The sequence below is a fragment of the Perognathus longimembris genome, chromosome 11, assembly GCF_023159225.1.
Source record: "Perognathus longimembris pacificus isolate PPM17 chromosome 11, ASM2315922v1, whole genome shotgun sequence".
NCBI classification, from domain to species: Eukaryota; Metazoa; Chordata; class Mammalia; order Rodentia; family Heteromyidae; genus Perognathus; species Perognathus longimembris.
This window is the reverse complement of record NC_063171.1, coordinates 54,533,816-54,559,078: the sequence shown is the minus strand read 5'-3', so window position 1 is coordinate 54,559,078 and position 25,263 is coordinate 54,533,816. Positions and strand designations below refer to the sequence as shown.

The 25,263-nt window shown below is 43.3% G+C and overlaps 1 protein-coding gene across 8 annotated transcripts; it reads left to right on the top strand.

Annotated features, from left to right (window-relative positions):
* Nucleotides 1-386: 386 nt before the first annotated feature.
* Traf3ip3 (TRAF3 interacting protein 3) lies at nt 387-25,263 on the top strand. 8 transcript variants are annotated; one of them, XM_048357024.1, is made up of 17 exons: nt 387-685; nt 1,388-1,702; nt 1,872-1,974; nt 4,427-4,842; nt 7,377-7,524; nt 7,646-7,709; nt 8,253-8,277; nt 8,523-8,552; nt 8,637-8,732; nt 14,386-14,457; nt 18,185-18,325; nt 18,531-18,668; nt 20,018-20,153; nt 20,719-20,781; nt 21,993-22,049; nt 23,121-23,269; nt 24,965-25,263. In XM_048357024.1, the coding sequence occupies exons 4-17, from the start codon at nt 4,486-4,488 to the stop codon at nt 25,055-25,057; spliced, it is 1,569 nt and encodes a 522-aa protein (XP_048212981.1). In that variant the 5' UTR covers nt 387-685; nt 1,388-1,702; nt 1,872-1,974; nt 4,427-4,485; the 3' UTR covers nt 25,058-25,263. The 8 variants fall into 8 exon arrangements, with proteins under 8 accessions (XP_048212981.1, XP_048212985.1, XP_048212982.1 ...); XM_048357028.1 differs by lacking the exon at nt 1,872-1,974 and having other exon boundaries at nt 1,388-1,436; XM_048357025.1 differs by lacking the exon at nt 1,872-1,974.

Below are 25,263 nucleotides of genomic sequence, written 5' to 3'. Positions count from 1 at the left end.
CATATTCCCAGCCCAAGTTGCTTCTTTTTGAAGCTACTCCAGAACTGTCCTTGGCCCAGAAGTCCACAAAAGACACAAGGTGCTTCAGAAGAGCAGGATCTCTTCCCAATCTCAGAATCTGGAAGAAGTAGCTAAAGGATAGGGAAAAACCTTACACAGAAAACTACCTGATACATGTGACAAGGCTACACTGAGGATGTCTTTTATGTCTTACTATCAAAAAAGCATTTTTTTTTCTTCTCATAAAAGCTGCAAGGTTTGAGTCTGACCCAGAGGCCCATCCTTATCTAAATCTAGAAATGGATCTTGACTTGAGACTGTCAGAGGGCTCAGACCAATTTGTAGTAGAGGAAAGGGTGACTGCGGTGCCCTCTGATGGGAGGAGCTCCTCAGCCCAGCCCTTGGAGGCCCCATTCTTCAGGGGCCCACTCAGATCTGCAGAGAGCAAGAGAGAGGAACTGGGGTTTGTGAGCACTGTGGCTTGATCTGCTTCCTGTTTCAGCACGGCTGCTTTGCAAGAAAAAAAACAGTATCAAGAAGGGAAATGCTCAGGAGGCCCAGAGCCATGGATTGAGCACTTGCTTCACCCAGACACATCTGTGCTACACCTGAGATCAGAGCCAAGATCTTCCCAGGGGCTGGAATGCTTTACTGAGCTGCTGAGAACAGAACCTGCGACCTGGAGGTAACTGGCAGAAGGATGTCTTGTGTCCAGGTTTGCTACCTTTGACTTTGGGGTGGGTCAGAAGGAACTGCACTACTCAAGTTTTCCTGGGGTAAAGGAGGCATAGAAATTAGATGTCAGAATTTACTAAGAGTGTCGAGATTTGGCTAGCCAAGAAAGCATTCTGTGTTGGATTCCTGCACTAGCCAGGCACTACGAAACAACGCCCATCACTCCTCTACTCCATCCATTAGCTTAGGTTTGGGGTGAGCCAAATGGCTTAGGGTTCAGGCTATTTGGTGGCAGGAGCATGAATTAAATGCCCTTCCATGGTTTTCTTCAAGGTAGCAATTCCCTTTGCGCAAACCTGTCTTTCCCAAGCTAAGGGGCAGATCCCTCTTCCTCAGCTCACACTCAGAGCTTGAACTAGGAAGGACAGACACCTGCAGGAAGCCATCTATCAATCTGTTTCCCTGCCAGGAAATGGCAAGTCTAGAGACGTAGACAAACAGTGAGTGACAAGTCACTGTCAGGTGAGGAGCAGCAGCCTGGTCTCGCTGTGGCAGTTAGGAAAGCCTCCCTCCCCTATACCGACTCTTCCTGAGCTTCCATTGGGCCCTTGCATTTTGCCCAGGGGTACCGCATAGATGCCAGAAAGCCTGGGCAGTGTCTTCATGACCGCTCTCTGAACCCCCCCAGGGATCAGTTCCTTTTTTTCTACAGCCTCTCCCTGTCCATCAGACATCTCACAGGGCTTCTTGATTCTAAGCAAGTAAGTATAGTCAAGACAATTCAGAAGGCTGGTATGGTTCCATTCAGTGGCATCACACTAAATCCTACCTGATGTAGGGAGAAGAGGATATGGAGACATGCCCTTCCCGACAGGGGCCATTTCTACAGAAACTCCGCTGAGTAATAAGACTTGATGTCTGGCCCTAGAGCAGCCACATTTAGTGGCTGTGTAGGTGGAGAGCTCAGAGGTACCTCATCTCAGGCCTGCCTTCCGCTCCACAGCCCTTTCCTCTTCACAGACAGAAGGTAGGAGGACTCTCGTAGCTGAACAGAGAGGGACCTCACACATTTTAATGGTGTAATGTGGGCACACTGGATGCCAGTTTTTCACTCTCACCTCTTCTTTGCCTTTCCGCTTGGCCACATTAAAATGGTGATTGTGTCGAGACTACAGAGAAGTCCTTTCTCCTTGTAGCCCAAACCCAGAGGTCAGAGAAACTGGAGCAGTAAAAGCGATTTCAAGCTGCAACTACTTTGCCTCCATTTGGAAAACAATGTTCCCCTTCAATGAAGAAGAGGTTAGAGGAATCAAAAGAAGAAATCAACCATTCTTAGTCCTAGGAGTTCCCATTTAGCTTGGAGATTTTATCTTATACACCGTCTTAAATATCCAATATCACAAGGATAATAATATATATTTATTGATTTATTTGTTATAAAATGGACATGTGTGCCACGTGTTAGATCTACGGTATGTATTTTTAAGGTAGGTTTTAGCCTCATTTTATAAATGAGAATACTGAGGCTTAGAGGTATTTACTAACTTGTCCAAATAACATCCCAGTGACAAAACCAGGATGTGAATCCACAGAGCCTGTTCCCAGAGCCAGGGTTCTCCTCCTTCATCAATGGCAGAATAGCCAGGAGTAATGGCCAGAGCTGCCACAAATATGGTAGGGCACCAGCACGCACCATCATCCTGAATCATTTATAACTCAGTATGAATGGGTCTCTTTGCTCCTTTCCCAAGTTTGTAAACAAAGAAAGTGACAGGTGGGAAGTCTAGGCATCCCCCAGGGAGTGGGAGTGAGGTGAAAAGTCTACAGAAAGGCAAGAACCACTCAGAGATGAGATGCAGAGGACAAGCACTGACAAGTCACACTGTTCTTCTGGGGCCAGCACTACCCAACACAGAGTAAGCTTCTCCAACCCTCAACTGTCAGACATCTGAGTGTGCACACAAGGCCCCTCCAGAGTGAGAGGTTACCCCAGCCACATCCCGTACAATGAGAAGTGTGAGGAGAGTGCAAGAATCCTGCACAGACTTAGACTGAGCATGGCTAGGCAGCAAAGGCCCAGCAAGGGGGCAGATAGGCTTGTCACCTGTGGAATCTGTTTAACCTATAAATATACCTGAGGGGCCAGAGATAACAAATGCCAGCTGGTTGTAGAGGCTAAGATATCCTCCTCTGGCCTACCCGGGAACTAAGCTGAGTGGGTAGTGAGGTCATAGGTCAGGGAGAAGAGGCAGCAGCTGTGAGGAGGAGTGCCTGGTCTGACTCCAGTGTGCAGAGGAGGCAGGGCCCAGAATTCCCCAAGCTCAGAATCCTGCTCATCCAAGTCTGAGCCCAACTCAGCATAACTCCCAGAGAACTGTGGGAGAAGGTAGGTGTAAAGGTCTAGGAAAGATCGAGGCACAGAAGGGGGAAAAACAGATTAGGGTTGGAGTGCTATGTGGACATCAGGTAGGCAATACCAGGAGCATGGAAGGATGGCCTTATTCCCTGGGAGCTTTTGGATACTATTTTTGCTTGGTTTTTTTTGTGTGTGTGTGTGTTTCTTTGTGATTGCAGGAGCCTTACTGAATATAAACCATACACTTGCTGATATAGATGAGACAATGTGGACCAAGGAAATCAGACATGGCATCAGACTTAGCTCTGACAAGAAAATTATTCTTTAAAAAATAATTTAAAAAACAAAAATTCTCTTCTCTGAGAGCTATTGATCCAGATACTCTGAGATGGGTTTGGACCAGCTATGGGCATGTGGCAGATACGCAGTCAATAGAGGTTTGGCTCCATCAGCAGCTAAGAGTCAGAGTCTAGTATTAAGCATGAAGTATGTGCCATGGGAGGTACCAGTGTGTCAGGACACTGTGAAGGAGGGGACCAGGGCAGGTTTTTCTCCTAAACTATGTCAATCTGGACCCATAAACTGGCTGCTATGACAAGCCCCGTCACTTCCTGAAAGGGATACAATCTTCCTGAAAGATCCTCCGGGTCTTGAGAAGTGTCACACAACGGTTGTATTCACAACCTGGGCTAAAAGAGAAGTAATGATGCTAACTTTCCCTCTTCAGTTGGGGCAGAAGAGGGGTCGCAGGAAGGATGTGATGGCAATGTAATTATTTCTCTCTAAGTCTTAGTATGGAACAAATGCATGCCATTCAAACAGCTAGATGCTCATTTTGAGTGAGGGGAACACACCAGGGAGCATTCCAGGACCTGAACTCAGAGCCTCCAACTCTTGCTTACAACTGGTGCTTTCCTACTTGAGGCACACCTCTTGTTTAGCATTTTGCTGATAGATAGTCTCATGGACTTTTCTTCCTGGGCTGGATTCAAACTGCGATTCTCAGATCTCAGTCTCCTGAGTAGCTGGGATTACAGGTGTAAGCCACTAGCATTCAACTTCATTATGGGTTTTCTCAACTATTTCTTATGTCCCCTTGACTTAGAGACATGGTTAGTTGTTAAGACATGAAAGAAGTGGCAGCCAGTGAGACCCTGCGTTTTTAGAGAGTGTGGATGGAGACTAGAGAAAATCAGGGACTGGCTTTTATTGAATTTTGTTAGTTGATTAAGGATTGAGCCCAGGAGTCCTGGCTCCCAGTTTGATGTGGTGGCATCCTGGGTTTTCGTGGGTTTTCAACCCATCTGGATGGATCATGCTATTTCTGCCCCCTGCCCTGGGGAGATGGTCATTTTTCTGCTCAACTTACAACTCCTCCCTCTTGGCATCTGGCAGATCCAGGCAGCTATTCGAGGAGCTGGAAGCCAAACACAACAGGTGCTGGGGAGGTCATCATGATCAGCCCAGACCCCAGGCCCTCCCCTGGCTTGGCCCGGTGGGCTGAGAGCTATGAAGCTAAGTGCGAGCGCCGACAGGAGACCAGAGAGAGCCGTCGCTGCCGCCCCAATATGACCACCTGCCGCCCGCTGGAAAAGGCGCTGAGGACCCAGCACAGGGAGCACCTCCAGAGAGCTCGACAACAGCAGTTCTTCAAGAGAAGGAACCTGGAAGTGGAGGAGAAAGGCCAGGCCTGGCATCCTCAGGCCAGGGAGCAAAGTCCCTCCAGGAGGCCAGGCAGAGGGACAGGCCAGACAAATGCACTCAAGGAGCTACTGTTCTGTGTCAACGGAATCTCATCTTCTGGACAGCAGGTGGGTCACATCCAGAAACATACTATGCTATGGCAGTAGAGGGAGCACCACAGCGATGGATAAGTTCAAGGTCACTATCAAGGGGCTGGGGATATGGCCTAGTGGCAAGAGTGCTTACCTCGTATACATGAAGCCCTGGGTTCGATTCCCCAGCACCACATATAGAGAAAATGGCCAGAAGTGGTGCTGTGGCTCAAGTGGCAGAGTGCTAGCCTTGAGCAAAAAAAGAAACCAGGGAAAGTGCTCAGGCCCTGAGTCCAAGCCCAGGACTGGCCAAAAAAAAAAAAAAGAGAGAAGGGTTTGACAAGGTCACTATCAAGTGACGTTAAAAAAAAAATCCCTTCTTGTATAACCATATATTAATATATTATCACTACATTTGCATATCTTAATGTAGTATATATATTAGCTTATAATGTTATAATGTTAGCATATAATACATATATGGATATGTATACATATATAATACATTAGCAGCTGCTAATGTATTAGCATATTTATATCGTAGCATATATTACTATGCTATAGTAATCTGCCATAGTGCCTACAAGTTAATAACAAGCCACAGAAATATATTTTTAAAGGCATTTTTGAAACATCTGTGGAATTATAATGATTCTACAGATTCTAGCCACTTGCTCATTCAGAGGACATTGTTGTGATGGTTTTGTTTGTTTAGCACTTTTTTTTTGTTTTGTCCTTACCTTTAGGAGAAAAAAGATAATTACAAAAGCAATCTCATTGCTATATCTAGTATACGCTCAAATTTCAGCCATCTATACATACCTCCTGCATATCTTACAGTATTCATTCAGGTCTTATCCATCAAATATTAACTGAAGGCTTATTATATACCAGGAACACAGTCCAGTCATCTTGACATACCTTACATACACACACACACACACACACACACACACACAACTTGTTCTGTAAGGCTATAGCACCCACTCATCTTCTCTTTTTCTTGCACCATTCCAGCTCCATTACACTGTCTGGCCCAGGAAGCCTTGCCTGGCTTCTCCAGGTCACCTCTGCCCAATGTGGACCTGTGAGATCATAAATCCTCTAAGTCTGTGTAACACACAGGGCACACTAGTGTGGTCCAGGAAGGAGCAGTATTGGCAAAAAGCAGGATATGTCAAGACAGCCTCAGCCTACAATCCACCTGCCTTTCAATGTTCTGAGTGCACTGATGGGAGGAATGAGCCCACTGTATTCCTTAGAAATGCCTGGCATTGTGCCTTACCCAGCCACAAGGCCATGGATTTGTTATACACAACAGAAGGTACTTTTCAGAGAAATTACCCTAAATCCTAATTGTAAACAAGAACCAACAGTCTACTTTTTAAGGCAAGAAAAGTTCCTGAATGTTGTTATGGGGGTGGGGGGTGGGAACAAGGAGAAAAAAGAACCAGCAACATACTTAAGAATTCCACCTCTACCTATTAATTCTTTAAAATTCCATGAAGATTGAATCAATCCACATGACTGATTCTTCTTAGCTGCTTAGTAGTAGGTTACCAACATAGACTTCTAAAATTTGTTCCAAAATGACCATAAAAAGAGCACACTGAATTGTGACAACCCTCCACTACTGCATAACTCCCTACTTTGCGTTCTCTTCACACAAAACCTCAATGATTCTGCAGCTTTGAGCAAGGGGGAAGGAAGCAGCTTTCAATCCGCATTGCACTGACAGGGAACTGAGACAGAAAAGGCAAGATCTGAATCCAGATTGTTCATTTGCACCTCAGGCTAGTTCTCTTTCCTTATCACCACACTGGCTGATGCCAGAGAGTATAACAAGATTTGAGCCCAGCTTCCTATTTACCTGCCTGAGGAGACCCATGTCCACCACCCAGAGCAAGAATGTACAAGAGCAAGGGTAACACTTCAAAGACTTGAGTGGACTACTTTGTTTTTCTGGGATAGAAATATTCTCAGATCATTCGGGTTACTATCACACATTTCCATATAATAGGGTAGCTTAAAGAACACAAAGTAGGGCTGGGAATATGGCCCAGTGGTAGAATGCTTGCCTCACATACATGAAGCCCTGGGTTTGATTCCTCAGCACTATATATATAGAAAAAGCCAGAAGTGGCTCAAGTGATAGAGTGCTAGCCTTGAGCAAAAAAGAAGCCACGGACAGTGCTCAGGCTCTGAGTTCAAGCCCCAGGACTGGCAAAAAAAAAAAAGAGCACAAATTTATTCTTCACAATTCTGGAGTTTGGAAGGTTCCAGCAGATCTGAAGTCTGGTGGGACACTTCCTTGTATATACATTGTGTTCACTCAGTGTGGGAAGCAGGCAAGGAAGGCAAGCAAGCTCCCTCGTGTCTTCTAACATACAAATCTCATTCATGAGGGATTCACTCTCTGACATAACTATTTCTCAAAGGCTCTGCCTCTTAATGCCATCACATTGGGAGTTGGACTGTCAGCCAACAGGATCACCGGTTCCTCTTTAGAAAATCATCTGGAAAATCTGCTAAGTGATTTTTTTTTCAGCATCTCTCGCTTGCTTTCTAAGGTGGCAGGAACCAGCTCTCAGGTGTTGCCAATTCAGCATCACCCTTCCATAAGCATCCAGGAGGATCTGGCTACTCATCACTCCTCACAGACAGAGGCCTTTCTACTGCAAGCCTCTCCCACCAAGAAGCCACACAGACACCACCGGGGTAAGAGCAGAGCTCCCTCCCTCTGGGGCTGGTGGAGAATCCTGCCTGTTAGCCCAGCTCATGAGCAGTGGAAAGTCCCTGTCCCTCCCCACTCTGAATCACCTTATCCTCTATCTCTCAGGCACTCAGACACCCACAGAAAAGGCACAGTCAACAATTAAGAATGATGCCAGTCAGCAAACCAAGTGAGTTCCGTTCATGTTCCTGACTCCAACCTTCACACATCTCATCCATTTCTCTTTATGTGTCTGTGGGTGTGTGCACGCGTGCAAGTGCATGCATGCATGCGTGTGCACGCCAGTCCTGGGGGTTGAACTCAGGGCCTGGGTGCTGTCCCTGAGCCTCTCTGTGTTCCAGGCTAGGGCTCTACCACTTGAGCCACAGTGCCATTTCCAACTTTTTCTCAGTATTTTATTGGAGATGAGAGTCTCATGGACTCTTTTGCGCAGGCTGGCTTTAAACCACAATCCTCACATCTCACCCTCCTGAGTAGTTAGGAGTACAGGCCTGAGCCACCAGCGCCCAGCCCACCTATCTTTTTTCACCTTTTACTTCAATTTCTCCATCTAGTACATGGAGAGAGGACATAATGAATATCCACATCCACTTTAATTGATGAAGACAAGGCCCTTCATCATCCTACTTGCTCTCCACAAGCAATTGCTTCCTAACTTGCTTGATTTTTTTTGGACCATCATCATGTTTTTCTTTTGTTTTTCTCTTCCCAGTTATGGAGTTGCAGTTCTGGATAAGGTAAGAAAATCCTCACTATGAAGAAGAGGGGCCAGATGGCATCCAAGCCCTGACATTCTGGTATTCCCTGATATACTCAAGATGGGATGGAGGGGCATCTTCCTGAATGAGCAGAGGGTGTTAAGCACAGAGGCAAGCACCATGTCATACTCAAGGCAAAGAGAACTGTTCCCCACAAGCCAGCTACGACTCTAGTCTATGTTCTAGGATTTCAGAAGACTGAGTCTTTTTCTCTTTCTTTCTAGGAAATCATCCAGCTTTCAGAGTACCTCAAAGTAAGTGGCCTGGCACATTATTCTTCCACATACCCCATCCTTCCCCTCCATGTTAGTCTTATTCTCCTGCATTTTGTACTTCAGGAGGCCCTACAAAGGGAACTGGTCCTAAAACAGAAAATGGTAGTTCTCCAAGACTTGTTGTCTACCCTGATTCAGGCCTCTGACAGCTCTTGGAAGGTAAGTGATAAAATAGTTGGACAAAGTTAATGGACTTCTTTTTTTTGTTTGTTTGTTTTTGGCCAGTCCTGGGCCGTGAACTCAGGGCCTGAGCACTGTCCCTGGCTTCTTTTTTGCTCAAGGCTAGCACTCTGCCACTTGAGCCACAGCGCCACTTCTGGCCATTTTCTGTATATGTGGTGCTGAGGAATCGAATCCAGGGCCTCATGTATACGAGGCAAGCACTCTTGCCACTAGGCCATATTCCCAGCCCCGTTAATGGACTTCTATATTACCCACATCATCCAGCAAGAACAGAGATTGTCTTACAACTGAAAAATGTTCAGAGAGCCAGGCTCCAGTGGCTCATGCCTGTAATCCTAGATAATCAGGAGGCTGAGATCTGAGAATCACAGTTTGAAGACAGCTTGGGTAGTAAAGTTTGTGAGACTCTTATCTTCAGTTAAGCACCAAAACACCAGAAGTGGAACTCAAGTAGTAAAGCACTACTTGAGCAAAAGAGCTCAGAGACAGTGCCCAGGCCCTGAGTTTAAGCCCCAGGACCACCACAATAATAATAATAATGATAATAATAATAATAATAGTAAATTATGATATACTAAAATACTTTTTCTCCCAGTACTGGGGATTGAACCTAGGGCTTAGCAAACATTCTACCACATGAGCTACACCCCATCTCTTGTGTTTTCTCTCTTTTTTGTCAGTCATGGGGCTTAAACACAGGACCTGGGCACTGTCCCTGAGCTTTTCCACTCAAGGCTAGTGCTCTATCAGTTGGAATCACAGTGCCACTTCTGGTTTTCTGGTAGTAAATTGGAGATAAGAGTCTCAGGGACTTTCCTGTTCTGGCTAGCATTGAACCATAAATCATGATCCTCAGACCTTAGCCTCTTGAGCAACTAAGATTACAAGCATGAGCCACTGGCACCTAGCTATCTCTTGTATTTTCATTTTGCTTTTGAGGCAGTGTCTCATTACCCTTGCCTGGACTAGCCTTGATCCTCAAGAGCCTACCTCTGCCAAGTAGCTTGGATCACAAGTATGAACAACAGCTTCATTCTGAAAAATAGATGAAGGGAGTATCACTGTTCTACATTTTTTCACTTAATATCTAGCTGAACAAAAGTCTGCTAAATTCTCCTATTTGCACACACATTCAATTTCTTGCAATACATTCCTTTGACATATGTGAAGAAAATTTGGTCACAAAGACATTAAGTTCTAAAAGGAAAGACCTTGCAAATTGCTTGAAAGAGTCTCAATGATTCCCAAGAGTCTTCAGACACCATAGGAAACAGGTATGTTCATGGTTACAAGCAGAATGGTGCTACTATTGAGATGATATAGTAAGATGCAGCATGAAACCTGCAAGCCCCCATAAACATTGTGCCCTACCAGGAGGAGGCTATGCTTAGACAGTGGAACTAGAAGGTAGAAAACAGAGACAAGAAAGGTACAGTGATATTTAAAAGACTTCTCTCTAACTTCAGTCACTGGACCCAGAGTTGAGAGGAAGTCATGTACATTGCAGAGTAGGAGCCTGAAGCAGACAGCAGTGTGTGCCAGGTGGTTTCTGGGGCCATCTACCTTAAGTTCATCCACTCATTTGTACAACAGACATTTGACAAGTTCTAACTTGCTGCTGGACCCTGTGCTTCACAAGTAGAGTCTTTGCTCTTAAGGAGGAAGAGAGAGCTATATAAAATGTAACTCCAAAAGCATATGATATGATTATGACCATGGTAGCCGGGCGCTGCTGACTTATGCCTATAATCCTAGCTACTCAGGAGACTGAGATCTAAGGATTGAGGTTCAAAGCCAGCCTGGGCAGGAAAGTTCATAAGACTTATCTCCAATTAACCACCAGAAAAACCTGAAATGGCACTGTGACTCAAAGTGGTAGAACACCAGCCTTGAGCAAAAGAGCGCAGGGACAGCACCCAGGCCCTGAGTTCAAGCCCCACCACTGACAAAGAAGAAAGGCTATGACAGTGGGGAAGAGAGGGAAGAGAGAATAGTTCTGCCTAAGGTAGAATAGGGAAGATAGGGAAGACTCTACTAGCAAGAGATCATAGTAGCTGAGTCCTGAAGGATGAGTCAGTACAGAAGTAAAGTTATAATGGGTAAAAGGAGTAAAAAGGAGAAAAGATGTTTAAAGAAACCAGATTGCTTCCTTGCCCAATTAAGAAAAAGCACTGAGTGTAGCAGAATGTGACTGAAATACCATTGTACTAAAGAAACCTCTTTAGGATTATGGGACTGGAACTTTTTCTGTTGAACAGTGTTTCAAATTATTTTTATATTTTTATTATCTTTAAGTAATATACACAAGATCATGTTTAAAAGAATATATAAAGCCCCTTCTTAAAGAAAAGAGACATTTATATGGGTGTACACACTCGTAAGTGAATGGGTATGGCTGCAAACTTCTTGGTCTCATGAGATACATGCTACCTCTGGTTTGAGAAACGCTGCTCTAGGCAAGAAGCAGGCCAGCAATGGAACTGCACCTGATTCTGGTTGAAAGTCCTACTTTCAGCACCTTTCTAGGTGCTTAACTCTTATCTGTGAAACTAAACTGAAAGTTAATGATCAGTAGTGAGGTTTGTTGGTTTTCTTGTTGTTTGTTTTGGTGCTGGTCCTGGGCTTGAACCCAGAACCTAGGTGCTATCCCTGAGCTTTCCCCAGCCCCTTCCTCATCAGTTGTACAGTTTGAAATCAGGGCCCGGGTACTGTCCCGGAGCCTCCTTGTGCTCAAGGCTAGTGCCCTACCACTTGAGCCACAGCAACACTTGCAGCTTTTTTGAGTAGTTGATTGGAGATAGTCTCACAGGGACTTTTCTGCCCAGACCTGCTTTGAACCTTGATCCTCAGATCTCAGCCCCCTGAGTAGCAAGGATTGCAGGCGTGAGCCACTGGTACCTGGCAAGAGTTCCTACTTTTCAAACGTGACAACACAATTCTATCATTCTATGGAAGCTTTGACTTCAATGAAGGGACGACCCTTCTCTGTGGTATCTGGGAAAATAATTAGATGAATGTGGCTAGAGCCAGGACTTGGACATCAGCCTGGTTCACACTTCACTTTTTCCATTTGGCCTCCCTGATTTGAACCTCCAACTTCCCATGCAGAAATGCTCCAATTAAGCTATTAGAACCTCAAGGATAAACATTCTGTTACCTCCATTCCTAAATGGACTCTGGACCTTTTGGATACCCATCAACCCTGGAGTGCTGCTGAGAACCTTGAACTGGTTACAGCCTTTAGAGTAGAAAGCATTCAGCAAGTTGATAAAAGTTGAACCAACATTGGGCAATATAAAAACAAGAACAGGATACTCTTGGGTTTTAAGATCCGAAAAGTAGAATCAAGATCTTGAGATGACAGAATGGCAGGGGAGTGGCTACAAGCCCTGTGCAAGCTCCACTAGAGCAGAGATGAGCTGTGGGCTGAGACTTCTGTGGGGAGTCGGTGGTGTTTCAGAGAACAGATGAGAGGCTGGAGGGGGAAACTAAGCAGAAGCAGGAGCTGAAGCCCTCAGACCAGCACCAGGTGTGTATAGCTTCCATTTTACTCCCTTTCCCACGGAGGATTAACTGTGTCCTCTGAGCCCTGGGATCTTGGGGTGTGACTGCCTAGAAGGTGAAAAGCAGCCCTGTAAAAAATGCATCTTCCCACATACTGTAACACTGGGCTCCAGTGCAGAGACAATTGGGGCTCAGATCAGGAAACTACATGCCCCATTTGCAAGAATTTGGCTACCAATTTCACGCCTGCTCTGGGAGTCTGAGAAGACAGAGCTGTGTACAAGATTTTGTTCAAGCCCCAAAACTTGGGTGGCCCTTTATCTCCACCAAAGGGACTAAAGTGAATTGTCTTTTATTGCAACATGAATGGAAAAGCAATCTAGGGTTGCACTAAAATATAAAAGCAGCTAGATGAGGCAAAATGCTGAACGAAAGCTATACTACAAGATGGGGAAGGGAGGAAGCTATTCAAAAACTGATCGGAGGCTGCAGAAATTGTTCAATTATTGCTTTGGGGGTCCTTTCCAAGCTCCAGAAGATAATTCTTAAGCTTGGTGGGTTTGATCACATTCTTTAGAAGAGTCCAGGCAAAGGAAAATGCTCAGAATTGTTAAATCTGAACCAGGGCAGGTGGGTGTAGCACCAGCTGATTTCAGGACCTGAGGATGAATAGGCCACTTGGGGAATGCAGCCGGTTTACCACTTATCCCAAGGCTCAAACAGTAGAAGTCTTTGTCCATCTCTTTCATCTGTCCCCAAACCCTGTGGTTATTACAGATGCCAAATCTCTGGCTCTCCAGCTCTTTCTCTCCCATGAGACATTGGGAAAAGCATTAATAGCAGGAGGCCCTTTAAAAAATTGTTTTTGGCAAAGTTTTTTGCTTTTGCAAAGCCAAGCTGAGTAACACAGGAAGCTGAAAGGGTGGAGGCAACCCCTCCCCCCCTTAGTATACACATGGTTAGAAGAATTAGTCAAACTAGATCAAAACAGGAGCTGTGCTGTGTGTTACCACTTCCTGCCTCCCCAAGGCACCCGGACACCCATCTAAGGAGGTAGACTTAAAAACAGAGGCCCCCTCTGCTACATCTAGACCTTTACAGACCTCAACTGCCATGAGGGTTGAAAACATCCAGGCCTCTGAATGGTAGGATCCACAATATCCCAGGTCAGAAGATAAGTGGAATTTCTAGAAACCACAAGCATTCCACAAGGCTTGGATGGAAAAAGTCAGAGAAAGAATATGAGAACCAGTTCCTGCTGAAGAGGCCCATGGCTATTTCTGTGGGAAACTTGCTACTGTTGCATCGCCTCAGTCCCCTGACCCCCAAAGCTACACCTGAGAATAACAATGCTACTTGGTAAAAAGGGGGGATGTCTACAGGTAGACTATAAATGGATAAAGGGGAGGGGCATGATTTTGCCACAAGGAAGAAACAAGAGAGAATCTCTATTCTCCCAGGAAAGGGGGACTGCTCTTCCCCCATCCCCCTAGCTTTACTGACCTTACTGGCCTTTTTTTTTTTTTTTGGTGCTAGTACTTGGGCTTAACCTCAGGACCTCACACCCTAGCTTGACTTTTTCCCCTCAAAGCGGGTGTTCCACCAGCTCTAGCTGCACCACACCTCCACTTCTGACTTTTTAATGGTTAAGTTGGAAATAAGAGTCTTGGATCTGCCTACTGGGTCTGGCTTTGAACCATTATCCTCAGATTGCATCCTCCTGAGTAGCTAGGATTACAGGGTGAGTCACTGGCAACTGACTTGACTGGCCTATTTGTTCTGTATAATAGAGGGGTTCTTTACAGATGATGGGTACAGAAGTGCCTACAGAAGAAGGAAGGACATCATGGAGGTAGGTATTCCTTCCAGTGGCTCTCTATTATGATACCTGAGCCATCTGCTAGAGAACCTCAAGGTAAAAAAAGGACTTAGGAGGCCAGTGTGAATCACCCTTGTCTCAGTCCAGAGCCTCACTCAAACATCCTTTGTCATGTCTGCCCCCACTCACCTTCTGAGATAAATGAGTAACATAAGCATTTGTGGCAGGCATGGGCTGGCAATAGAGTTCATCTCTTGGCAGATTACATTTTGTTACAGGCTTATTATCTCATCCTGTTTTCTCTAGGGCCAACTTAATGAGGACAAATTGAAAGGCAAACTAAGGTCCTTAGAAAACCAGCTCTACACTTGTACTCAGGTAAGCAAGCCTGCTGGAGGATATTTCCCACTCATGAATCTAAAGGTAAAGAGTACACATGAGCCTTAATCTCACTTTCTAGAAAAATGCTACCAGATAAGAATTAATACACCTATTCTGTTTGGAATTTTTTACTTTGGTCTCTATTATATTCGTATCTCCATCCTCCCCTCTTTCTCCTAGTATCCTTCCCTTTGCACCCTAGGAAAGAATCCTAGTTAAAAAAAAAAAAAAAAAAAAAGAATCCTAGTACTAAAAATGTTGTGGGCTACTGGGAAAGCCAGAAAATTCCTACATCTATAGAGAGTGACCTTTGATAAATATGTGTAGCATCCAGCTAACGCCACAGGTCCCAGTGTTTGACCAGATTCATTGGCTGTTACAAGAAAGTCTTGAAAAACTAATTTTTCTTCCTTGGGTAGTAGAAACTTGTAGAAGAAGGGTAAAGTATTACTCTTGGGTTTTTTTTTTCTGGAACCTTATATAGCTTCAGTAATCTCTTCATTTGACTTAATCTGGTCCTGCAAAAAGAATTAAGAAATCTGATTCCACACTTAAGAAGCGATAGATCCCCGACAGGTGAAGAGATGCAAAGTAAGAAACTTGGGGAAGAGGAACAGCAGGCGGACTTCACTTATTTGTCTTGGCCTCACCATTAAGAATTTTGCAAGAGAACAGTTTATAATATGACCTGCTTTGTTAGGTTCTTATGAACTTAACTTTGCTAATCAGGCTTTTTTTAATGTTTAATACCTTTTTATACTAAATTGTATAATATTTACAAACATTATAACAGAAACAAAAACAGAATAGTAGAGGCTATTTTTGAAAAGCCTGAGATAAGAATGCAATTTAAAAAAAACAAAGAGTACAATGAGAGGAACATTTTTTTCATGTAATCTACTTGCCATCAATTAGCTCCTTGGTGTTAAAAATCTAGATATATAAGTGCTTGCATTAGTACTGAGATATTTAAAAGGTCTGTTTGCTTCTATTGTTTTCAGTATTGTCACTCTTTATGCAGTTCAAGGTATTGTAGTACACAATCTGGAGCACTTTAGAAATCCCAATAGTGTAATAAGCCAGAACCTTGGTACTCTTCATGTGGTCTTCAGACCATCAGCAATGAAAGATCTTTCTGGAAACTATTAAAGCTAAAGGGAAGCCTACTGGTAGAGTGCTTGCCTAGCAATTGTGAGGCCCTGAAAAATAATAGTAATAATTAGAATTAGGGAAAGGAGGACATCATTTAAAAGCCTTAGTTTAAAAAAAGTAAATGTTAGCTGGACACTGTTAGAAATAGACACTTAGAGGCTCCACTAAGACTTACCAAATTAGAATCTGCATTTCAACAAGGCCCCCAGGTAATTTGGCTACCCATTAAAATCTAAAAGTTGTAACCTCTATGGTAGAATTTATGCTGCAAAATATGAAGTATAGGTAGTATTGCCCTAGTTCAGAAGATTATTTAGAAGGAAAGAAAATGAAAAAGGAGTTTTCATTTTGAGCTTCTTGGAAAAATAATTAGGGGCTTATTAGTAGTAGTGAAATCTAGCTAAGAAAATGAACTAAGCATAATTATGAAATTAAGCCAGGAATAGGAAATAAAATAGAAAGGTCCTACTAATTTCATAGGATTGTAGTTTTGTTTTGTTTTGTTTTGTTTTCCAGTCCTGGGGCTTGGACTCAGGGCCTGAGCACTGTCCCTGGCCTCTTTTTGCTCAAGGCTAGCACTCTACCACTTGAGCCACAGGCCACTTTTAGCTTTTTCTATATATGTGGTACTGAGGAATTGAACCCAGGGCTTCATGTATATGAGGCAAGCACTTTACCAGTAGGCTATATTCCCAGCCCCTCATAGGATTGTCTTCCCACTTTCTATCCTTTTAAAATGTCTTCCTCATAATGTCACATTTTAGTATAAATGGTCAAAACAGCACATATGTATTACCCAGTTTGGATGGTCAGTCTTGGCAACATAGCAAGCCAAGTACTTAGAGAAGTTAAAGTGACAGGTCTAAAGTGTTAGGTTTACCTGCACTTAATACTTTCTTAGCTTTAAGGGTAACAAATGCCAACCAAGGCTCTAAGAGACTAAAATATAATCAATCCAGAGGGCCATTCAACTCATTTTCAAGTGAGGATGAAACTGGCCAGTAACCAGTTTGGTTAAGTCTATCTGCCATATTATGACCTCAAAAATCACGCCTGGATCTGTTGTGGTTTTTTAAAACAAAAATTCCAAATAAGCTGGGCACTAGTGGTTCACACCTGTAATCCTAACTACTCAGGAGGCTGAAATCTGAGGATCATGGTTCGAAGCCAGCCCAGGCAGGAAAGTCCATGAGACCCTATCTCCACTACAACTACCAAAAAAGCTGGAAGTGGAGCTGTGGCTCAGGTGGTAAAGTCTTGAGCAAAAGGATCTCAGGGATAGCACCCAGGCCCAGAGTTTCAAGCCCCAGGAGCAACACCATAAAAAAAAAAAATCCACATACATAATACCTAATTCACATATAAATACAAAATTTCAGATGATTTCAACACTAAATGGAAATTGTTTCTATTGATTCCTAAATTTTCATTATCTGGATTACTGCTTACTCTGTGGGCTATTTAGAATTGATGGCAATAGCTTCTTGCCTTCTCCAAAGTTACAGGGCACAAAGATGAAGAGCATAGGTAGAACATGACTCCTAGTGAGTTAGCAAATCTGTTTTTTTGTCTCTTTTCCCTGTTACTGAAGCTAGGAGGAATATTAAGAAAGCATTTGTTTTAAAACATTAATTGAGTTTACAAAACATTTCTAAGTTCCCTGAGGCTCTAAAGCTTATGTTTTAAGCAGCAGAAACAGCATGTTCCCTGCTCTAAAGCTTCCAGATCAGTAAGAGAGAAATGCTCTATTCTCGGTAGAGCAGAACAATGGAGGCTTGCAAGGTGCACTGTGTGATCGCTTAGAAGAACCAACTCATCCATAAGGAATTAGGAGGATGGATGTAGTTAAGATCTGTCAGAACTGACACCACTTGAATCTTGAGCATGAATAAAGTAGGTGAAATGGGTAAGTGAGGAGCTCTAGGAAGAAAAAGCTATGTGAGCAATGGCAGAGGCCAAAAAGCATGGTGCTTGGGGAGATCTACCAGCCAGCAGTTCAGCTTGGGTGAAAGCAGGACAAAGACTAGCCTAGGTTGTAAGTTGCCAAGTCAAGGAATTTGGACCCGCTCCTTAGCAAACAGCAAGTAGCATGATCAGATCTGCACAATTACAGATAAGGAGACGATTCCATTAACCTATATATTAGCGTCACTGGTGTCTGAACTACGGAATTAAATGAAGGGATGAAGCGGAGACGGGTGTCAACTGTTTAGGAAGTTGATTTGATAAAGCTCAAAATCAGTTGATTTCTGAGTTAGGAAGAGAAAATTTAATGATGACTCTCTTGGCTTAGGGCTTAAAAGACTGGGTGGGTGATGATGCTAGTCATTAAAAAGAAATCACAGAAGGAATGAGTTAGAAAGGTGAGTTGTGTAAACACAATGGATTTCAAAAGCCTTTGGAAAGCCTAGGGTGCAAGGCCCAGGGTGCAGTGTCAGAACCTATGACACTCACCTCTTGTGGCCGAGGGGATTCTCCCTGGAAAGAAGATGCCTATCAGATCATGGTCCAAATTCTTCTCCTGTCTGTGGAGGTTCAATGAGTATTTGTTGAATTGCATCACCTTTTGTAGAAATATTCCCCTTGGGGAATGAAAAAAGTACTATTAGAGATGGAAGACCAGAAAAATAGCTATGAGCAGAAGGCCAAGGAGTCACTGCAGAAAGTGCTGGAGGAGAAAATGAGCGTGGAGCAGCGATTGGAGAGCACACAGGTGAGGATGCTGCAGTCCTGGGGCTGAGGACCTCAGGGATAGCTCTGGGCAACAAGGAGCCAGCTGCACAATGACCTGCAACTTCTCATCTAATGCCTTGAGTATTTGTTATTTGAATAAAGACAAAGGATGGGATACACTAGGCTTTTTCACCCTTCCTCAGTGGGGAGGCTTCCAATAGAACCCCCTCTCTGATCTTCCTCAGCGGTCCCTAGTCCTAGCAGAGCAGAACTGTGAGGAGTGGAGAGGCCAGTATGAAGCCCTGAAGGAAGCCTGGAGGACCTTAGAGATCCGGCACAACGAGTTGGACAATCAACTCCATGTACTTCAGTCCAAACTGCAGGTACCAGGGGAGGAGGACTAGGGTGAGAAAAACTGCAGAAAGCACTGAGCTTGGGGCTGGGAATATGGCCTAGTGGTAGAGTGCTTGTCTCGTATGCATGAAGCCCTGGGTTCGACTCCTCAGCACCACATATGTATTAAAAGCTGGAAGTGGCGCTGTGGCTCAAGTAGTAGAGTGCTAGCCTTGAGCAAAAAGAAGCCAGGGACAGTACTCAGGCCCTGAGTTCAAGCCCCAGGACTGGCAAAAAGCACTGAGCTTTTAGTACCAGACTGTTTTTAACTCTGAAACATAAATTTGAGGTTAGTAACGATGCCTGACCTGCTCATGCAAATGAGCTATTCATTGAAATGGCACTGTCCCTACACATAAAGCAGCCCAACCCCCTTTGCATTCTCATCAACTTACTAATGTCATAACAAATCTACTACAAGAACACTCTCTCAGTAAAGTATCAGTTTAGAATTGCACAGAACTATTTGTATACAACAATACCACTAATTTGCTTGTGAGGTATTAACACAGCCTAGCAATGTATTTTTTAAGAGATTACAATGGACTCTGGGCACCAGTAAAGATCCCAAGATTTCTAATCTGTTTCCTTGAAAAGTTAACCTCTTAATCCTTGGTTTCCTCATCTTTTCAAATAAAAGCAATAGAACTTATACCATAGGATTTTTGTATGGATTAAATATAGTAATCCATGCAAAGGACTTGGCATAATGCCTGGCACACATAAGCATTCATAGTATGCATTAGGTGTTGCTTTATGGAGATTTCACTTACATGGTTTGGATCTTTGATGATTTACCCTCAAAACTGATCTTTACAATTTTCCTAATCAGGGCTATAATAGCCTACTTGCTAAGAGAAGGTATGTGAGACTTTGCAAAGGAGGGAACTTCACTGGCCACTGTGCATGACATGAACATCTCAACTTTTGTCCTTTTCTTCCCACCACCTGTAGGGCAATTCTTAGGCAGTTGTTTGGGGATTTTAAGCTTAATTGTTTGTGGAAATGGCCCTATTCCCCCATCCCCAATTGATAATGATACAAAAAAAAAAAAAAGTAAAGAGAAAGCGAAAACAACTAGAAGTTATATTTGGTATGTCTTAATCTGGAAATTGATCAAGGTGTCCTTTGTGAATGAATATTAAAAACCGAATGCACTGTTATAAATGCTGAAGGATAGCAAAAAGACGGGGGTGGGGGGGAAATCTCCTGTTTTTATTTCCCTAACATTCTTTCTCTAAAATTCAACTATTTTCTGTAACTTTCCTCTTCCATGAGACCTGCTCGCTCCCTCTATGATCCACTAACCTGCTGCTGTGCGGGCCCCTCCTCCTTGCAGGGCGCTGACCGCAGAGACACACAGCTGAACCAGGCTCTGCGACTTTTGGAGATGGAGCACCAGGAACTGCAGGCCAAGATCGAATGCCTACAAGGGGACAGAGACTTGTGCAATGCCAATACCCAGGACCTGCAAGGTACCCTCCTCCTCAAAGGCCTCAGGAGCATAAGGAACCATAGCCAGTGAGCTCAGAGAAAAGCTGAGTGGAGAAAAAGCTTCAGCCTTCATTTGTTTGTTTGGCCTTATGATTTTATTTTTCCTTGAGGGAAAGGCAAAGCTATGTTAATCAGCCAAGACAAAAATTTATTTTGCTGCACTAGAGGTTCTTGTTGTATGAGCTCTCTTCTCCAGCCCATCCCTCTGTCTAAACTACAGCTGCTCCCCTATTAGTCATGTGTCAAGGCCACATTCCTAATTTGAAAGGGAAAAATCAGTGGAGACACTTGGCAGAATGAAAGCCTGAGTCCACTGAGAAAAAGAACCAGAGTATAAATACAACCCTTAGTTCAAACCCTGTGGTGCAGACCCCCAGTTGTTGAGGTACTTGGTTACTGTCTCCTTCTTCAAAACTGGGACAAGCAAATTCCACATGACTGTATCAAAGACCACAGACAAGACAGCACCTATTACTGATTTCCACCCTCAGGTTGTTATGTTCATTAAGATGGCTTCTAGTTTGGTTTGCACTGTTTCATTTTCAGATCAACTGAAGAGGTCAGAGGAAGAAAAACATGCTCTCATGACCAGAGTACAACAACTGCAGGGTAAGTTTCCTTTCCAGAACCTCAAACTGGCACAAGTGCCTTTTGAGGTTTATGGGGTTCCAGGCCCTCAAAGGACATTCAGAAGAGGGAGTAGAGACCTAATCTCTAACATATACTCTGGTTTCTGTGTCATATTCATAGCTCTTCATGAGTTATATCTTAACTTGTTGTTTTGTTTCCTTTCTATTTTTAACCTTATATGCTAATGATAACCACTTGCATTTCTATCTGATCTGCACATTAAAAAATATATTAGCAAGCCAAGCACTGGTGGCTCACACCTGTAATCCTAACTACTCAGGAGGCTGAAATCTGAGGATCGAGGTTTGAAGCCAGCCTAGGCAGAAAAGTCCCCATGAGATTCCGATCTCTAATTAACCATTCAAAAACCGGAAGTGGTGCTGTGGTTCAAGTGTTACAGTGCTAGCCTTGAGCACAGAAAGGCTCAGGGACAGCACCCAGGCCCTGAGTTCAAGCCCCACAACTGACAAATGATTAAGGCTGGGTCATACCTGTAATCCTAGCTATTCAGAAGGCTGAGGTCTGAGGGTCATGGTTTGAAGCCAGCCCAGGGAGGAAAGACAGTGAGATTCTTATCTCCAATTAACCACCAAAAAGCTATAGTGTGGACTTCTGGCTCAGGTGATAGAGCACTAACCTAGAGCAAATAAAGTTCAGATAGTGCCCAGGCTCTGAGTTCAACCTTCAGGCCCAGCACAGAAAAAGGAAAAACAATCCTAAATAAGCTATACGGAAACATGCAAGATCTTTGATAGCCAGATATCATGATGCACACCTTTGCTCCCAGATATCAGGAGGCTGAGGCAGGAGAACCTCAAGTCCAAATCAAATAAGGTTGGTCCCCTCTGAAAGCTTTGAAGGAAGGACCTATTCCAAGCCTCTGACAGATGACCATCTTCTCCTTATGTCTCTCCACATATTTTCCCAGAGTATATGTGTTCAATTTTCCCCTTCCTATAAAGACCCCAGTTTCATGACTTTATGTAATGAGGGCAGACTCTTATCTCCTAGGACGACAACATTCTGAGGTACTGGGGGTTAAGACTTCAACATATTAAATTTATGGGACAAAACTCAATTGTTAACAGATGGGAACATCTTTAGCAATTATGGTTCTATGCAAAAATCTGACAAGAGACTCTTGGAAATAAATCTGCTAGCACAGACAAATTCCTTGTGTTTTCCAACAGGTCTGCTTCAGAATCAATCCTTACATCCTCAAGAACAGGAGAAACTAGCAAAGAAAGGTCAGCTAATTTACTATCGCAAATTCTAAGATAATAGCTCTTTCCTTGCCTGCCCAGGGGCAGGGGGACTGACTACATGGTATCTCGGTATCCTGTCCAGTTCTGGGAGTCTCCCTATGGCAGAGATGTAGAGGACTCTTAAGGAATGATCTAATCATTGGCCCTGAGAACACTTTAACTAGTCACCCTTCCATTCTGAGAGATACATAAGCTGTGAAAAAGTACCTTCTACTTTCTCTGAAAAAATTTATGTTTATGTTAAACATTTCAATAAATTAATTTTGAACTCAGGGTTTCATGTCAATTTTTACACACTCGACTATACACATCACAATTGATTTCCCAGGCCCAAACCATTAAGTATTCATGTCATCTCGGTTTAGCTCTCAATAATCTGTTGCACATACACCCTGAAAAGAATTCCTCACTCATTTGGAAGGAACAATGGCTCCTCACTTACCACAACACGTTTTCTCCTTACCATCACTGGATATAACATAAAAGAGAAGTTACTATGCCCACATAGGATGGATAAGAAAATGATGGTTTCTGGTCATATGTATGGGTTAAAACAGTAAGGATAAAAACAAACAATAATCCAGAACTTCTGATTCCTGGTCCAGTGCTCTTTTCATGGAGACTAAAACTATCTTTAACCACATCAGATAAATTCTAAGATTTGAATGCCATCTTCAGAAATTTGAAATAAAAATACAAGGGAAACTGAGTAATACAGACACATGTAACAAACTTACTTGATACACAACCAAAGAAAATCAATAAGTATTCACCAATATCAGACCACACTGGAGATAAGCAGAAAAATAAGATGTCAACCTAGCCCTCAAGGAGATCAAACTCCAGTTATCTGTTTAAGTGGGCAGGGAAGGTCCCAAAGGTGGGGGGGGGGGGGGTTCAAGTCAGAGAATGTTTTTTTCTTCTCAGTCTAGCCAAAGGCAGGCCCACCCCAATTCCTCCCTATCCAGACTTCTGGAAATTCTCACTTGGTAATGAGGCCCCTCCACACAGGGGTGGGCCTTACTATCTCTGAGAATCTGGCTGCTTTTTTAGATCAGGCTTTACCAGAGTGGAATTCAAAGCCCTCCCACAAGGAAGTGAAGCCTGAGGGCACAGAGGAGAAAGATCTTAGAGACCAGCTGCCAAAGAAGACTTTACAGCCCCAGGCCCAGGAAAAGGAGTTGAGACCACATCCTAGGACTGTGAGTGGCTCTGGGGAAACTGATGGGAGGCAGGCAGAGGGCAGGGACTTCAGTTTAAATTGTGACTTAATGCCCAAAGGTACATTCATTTTCCCTAGAAAATGGCTTTGGATTGACTGGTCAATTTTTCTCACTTCCTTATTTACATAAACCCGTATCTAAGGTCTTATTAAGTAGTTTCCTTAGAAAGTCATCTTAAAGTCAAGCACATTTGATAAACAAATTAACTTCTAAAACTCATGCCAAATTGAATAAGCTTTATATGGTGTCTTTTAAATAGCAAAAACTTTTTCCTCTGTACATACTCACAAATACTGCAAACGTATCCCTGGAAATACTAATAAGCAATTAGGTTTTTGGGGGGGGAAATTGTACTAAAATCACTTCTGGGTCTTTTATGATATAAAAACTACATTTTGTGGGGGTGAGTGGAGTGTAAACCCACAAAACACTTGCACAGACACTGTTAATAAGAACATATATACATGTATAAAATGTAATATATGCAATATAATTATTCACTGGACACATTCCATTCCAAAAATAGGTAAGATAGCAGAAAGACAGACTGAAATCTCTGAGGAAGACTGGGAAAGAACAATGTTCATTCAAAAGAAGTGAAAGGAGTATCTTATTCAAGGCAGTCTCTCATGCCTGGGTCTATCCCAGACAGAAGGGGTAGTAATGACCTTGTTGATATTCTCCCCAGTGCAGAGAACTGCATTCAGAAGAGTAAGCTCAGCACTGTGAAGAGCTGAGCCACAGCCAGAAGGTCTATCCTGCACAGCCCTAGACAATGGTGGAACACAGCCTCCTTTTAGCCAAATCTTGTGGATAAAAGTCATCAGCCCACAAGAACATAGTCAGCCTGTACTACTCCTCTTGGGTTTTATACTATGCTGATAGGAGAGCAAGCATGAAAGAAACACTGGCTAATGCACCCAAGCCCAATTTCCATGAAATTCTTAGCATGAAAGTAGCAACTTACTACAAGTCTGATGTCCCTATCTAAAAATTCAAAGTCTAAAATGCGATGAATCCAAAACTTTTTACTCACTGACATGATGTTCAGAAAGTTTCAGACTGGGATTGGGACATGGTTCAAGTGGTAAAACACTTGTGTTGGCATGTCCCTGAGGCCCTGGGTTCAATCCCCAATTCTGAAAATAAATGAACAAATGAGTTAATGAACAAAGGAACAAAATTTTGGATGTTGTAGATTTTGAAATAGGTATGCTCAACTGGTAAAGCCTATGAAAAAGTTACAAAATGTGAAGAAAAAAAAGCCTAAATCTGAAGTATTCTTTGTTCAAGCAATTCAGATAAGGGATACAGAACCTGTATTAGCTCATATAAAAAAGGGTGTTCTTTTAGGCCTCAACGAAGGCAGGGACAGAGGGAGAAGAGCAAAAGTACTGAGGTACATGAACAGAGAATATAATTTTCCTGAGTTATCTTCCACTCTTAATTGTTCACATCAGTATTCAAGTGTCTAGCCCTTACATATAATTTAGTGTGACCCAGATCACTAGTGAAATGATTTTTATCAAAGAGGAAGTAGAACAGACACTGACGTAAAAAAACTTTCCTTTCCTGCCACCAATCCAAGGTTTTTTACTGGGCTACAACAGAGTTGTTTTTGCCCTGTTTTCTCCAACTCACTCATAACTGCCTTCTCTTGTCTTCTCTCTCCAGGGGCAATGTGACCGATGGCTCCCAGTGCTGATGGTGGTGATTGCTACAGTGCTAGCAGTGATCTTAGCCAACAAAAACAACCTGATGAGCTGACTGGCAGCCTGACTGCTGCCTGGGATTACAATCAAAAGCAAGAAACTCAGGTTTGGGTAACTTCATAGCTTGGGTTTTCCCTCCAAATGAAGTGGGATTTCTGACTTAAAAAAAAAAAATGTGTACCGGTTCTGGGGCTTGAACTCAGTACCCAGGCACTGTCCCTGAGTTTTCTTGCTCAAGGCTAGTGTTCTACCACTTGAGCC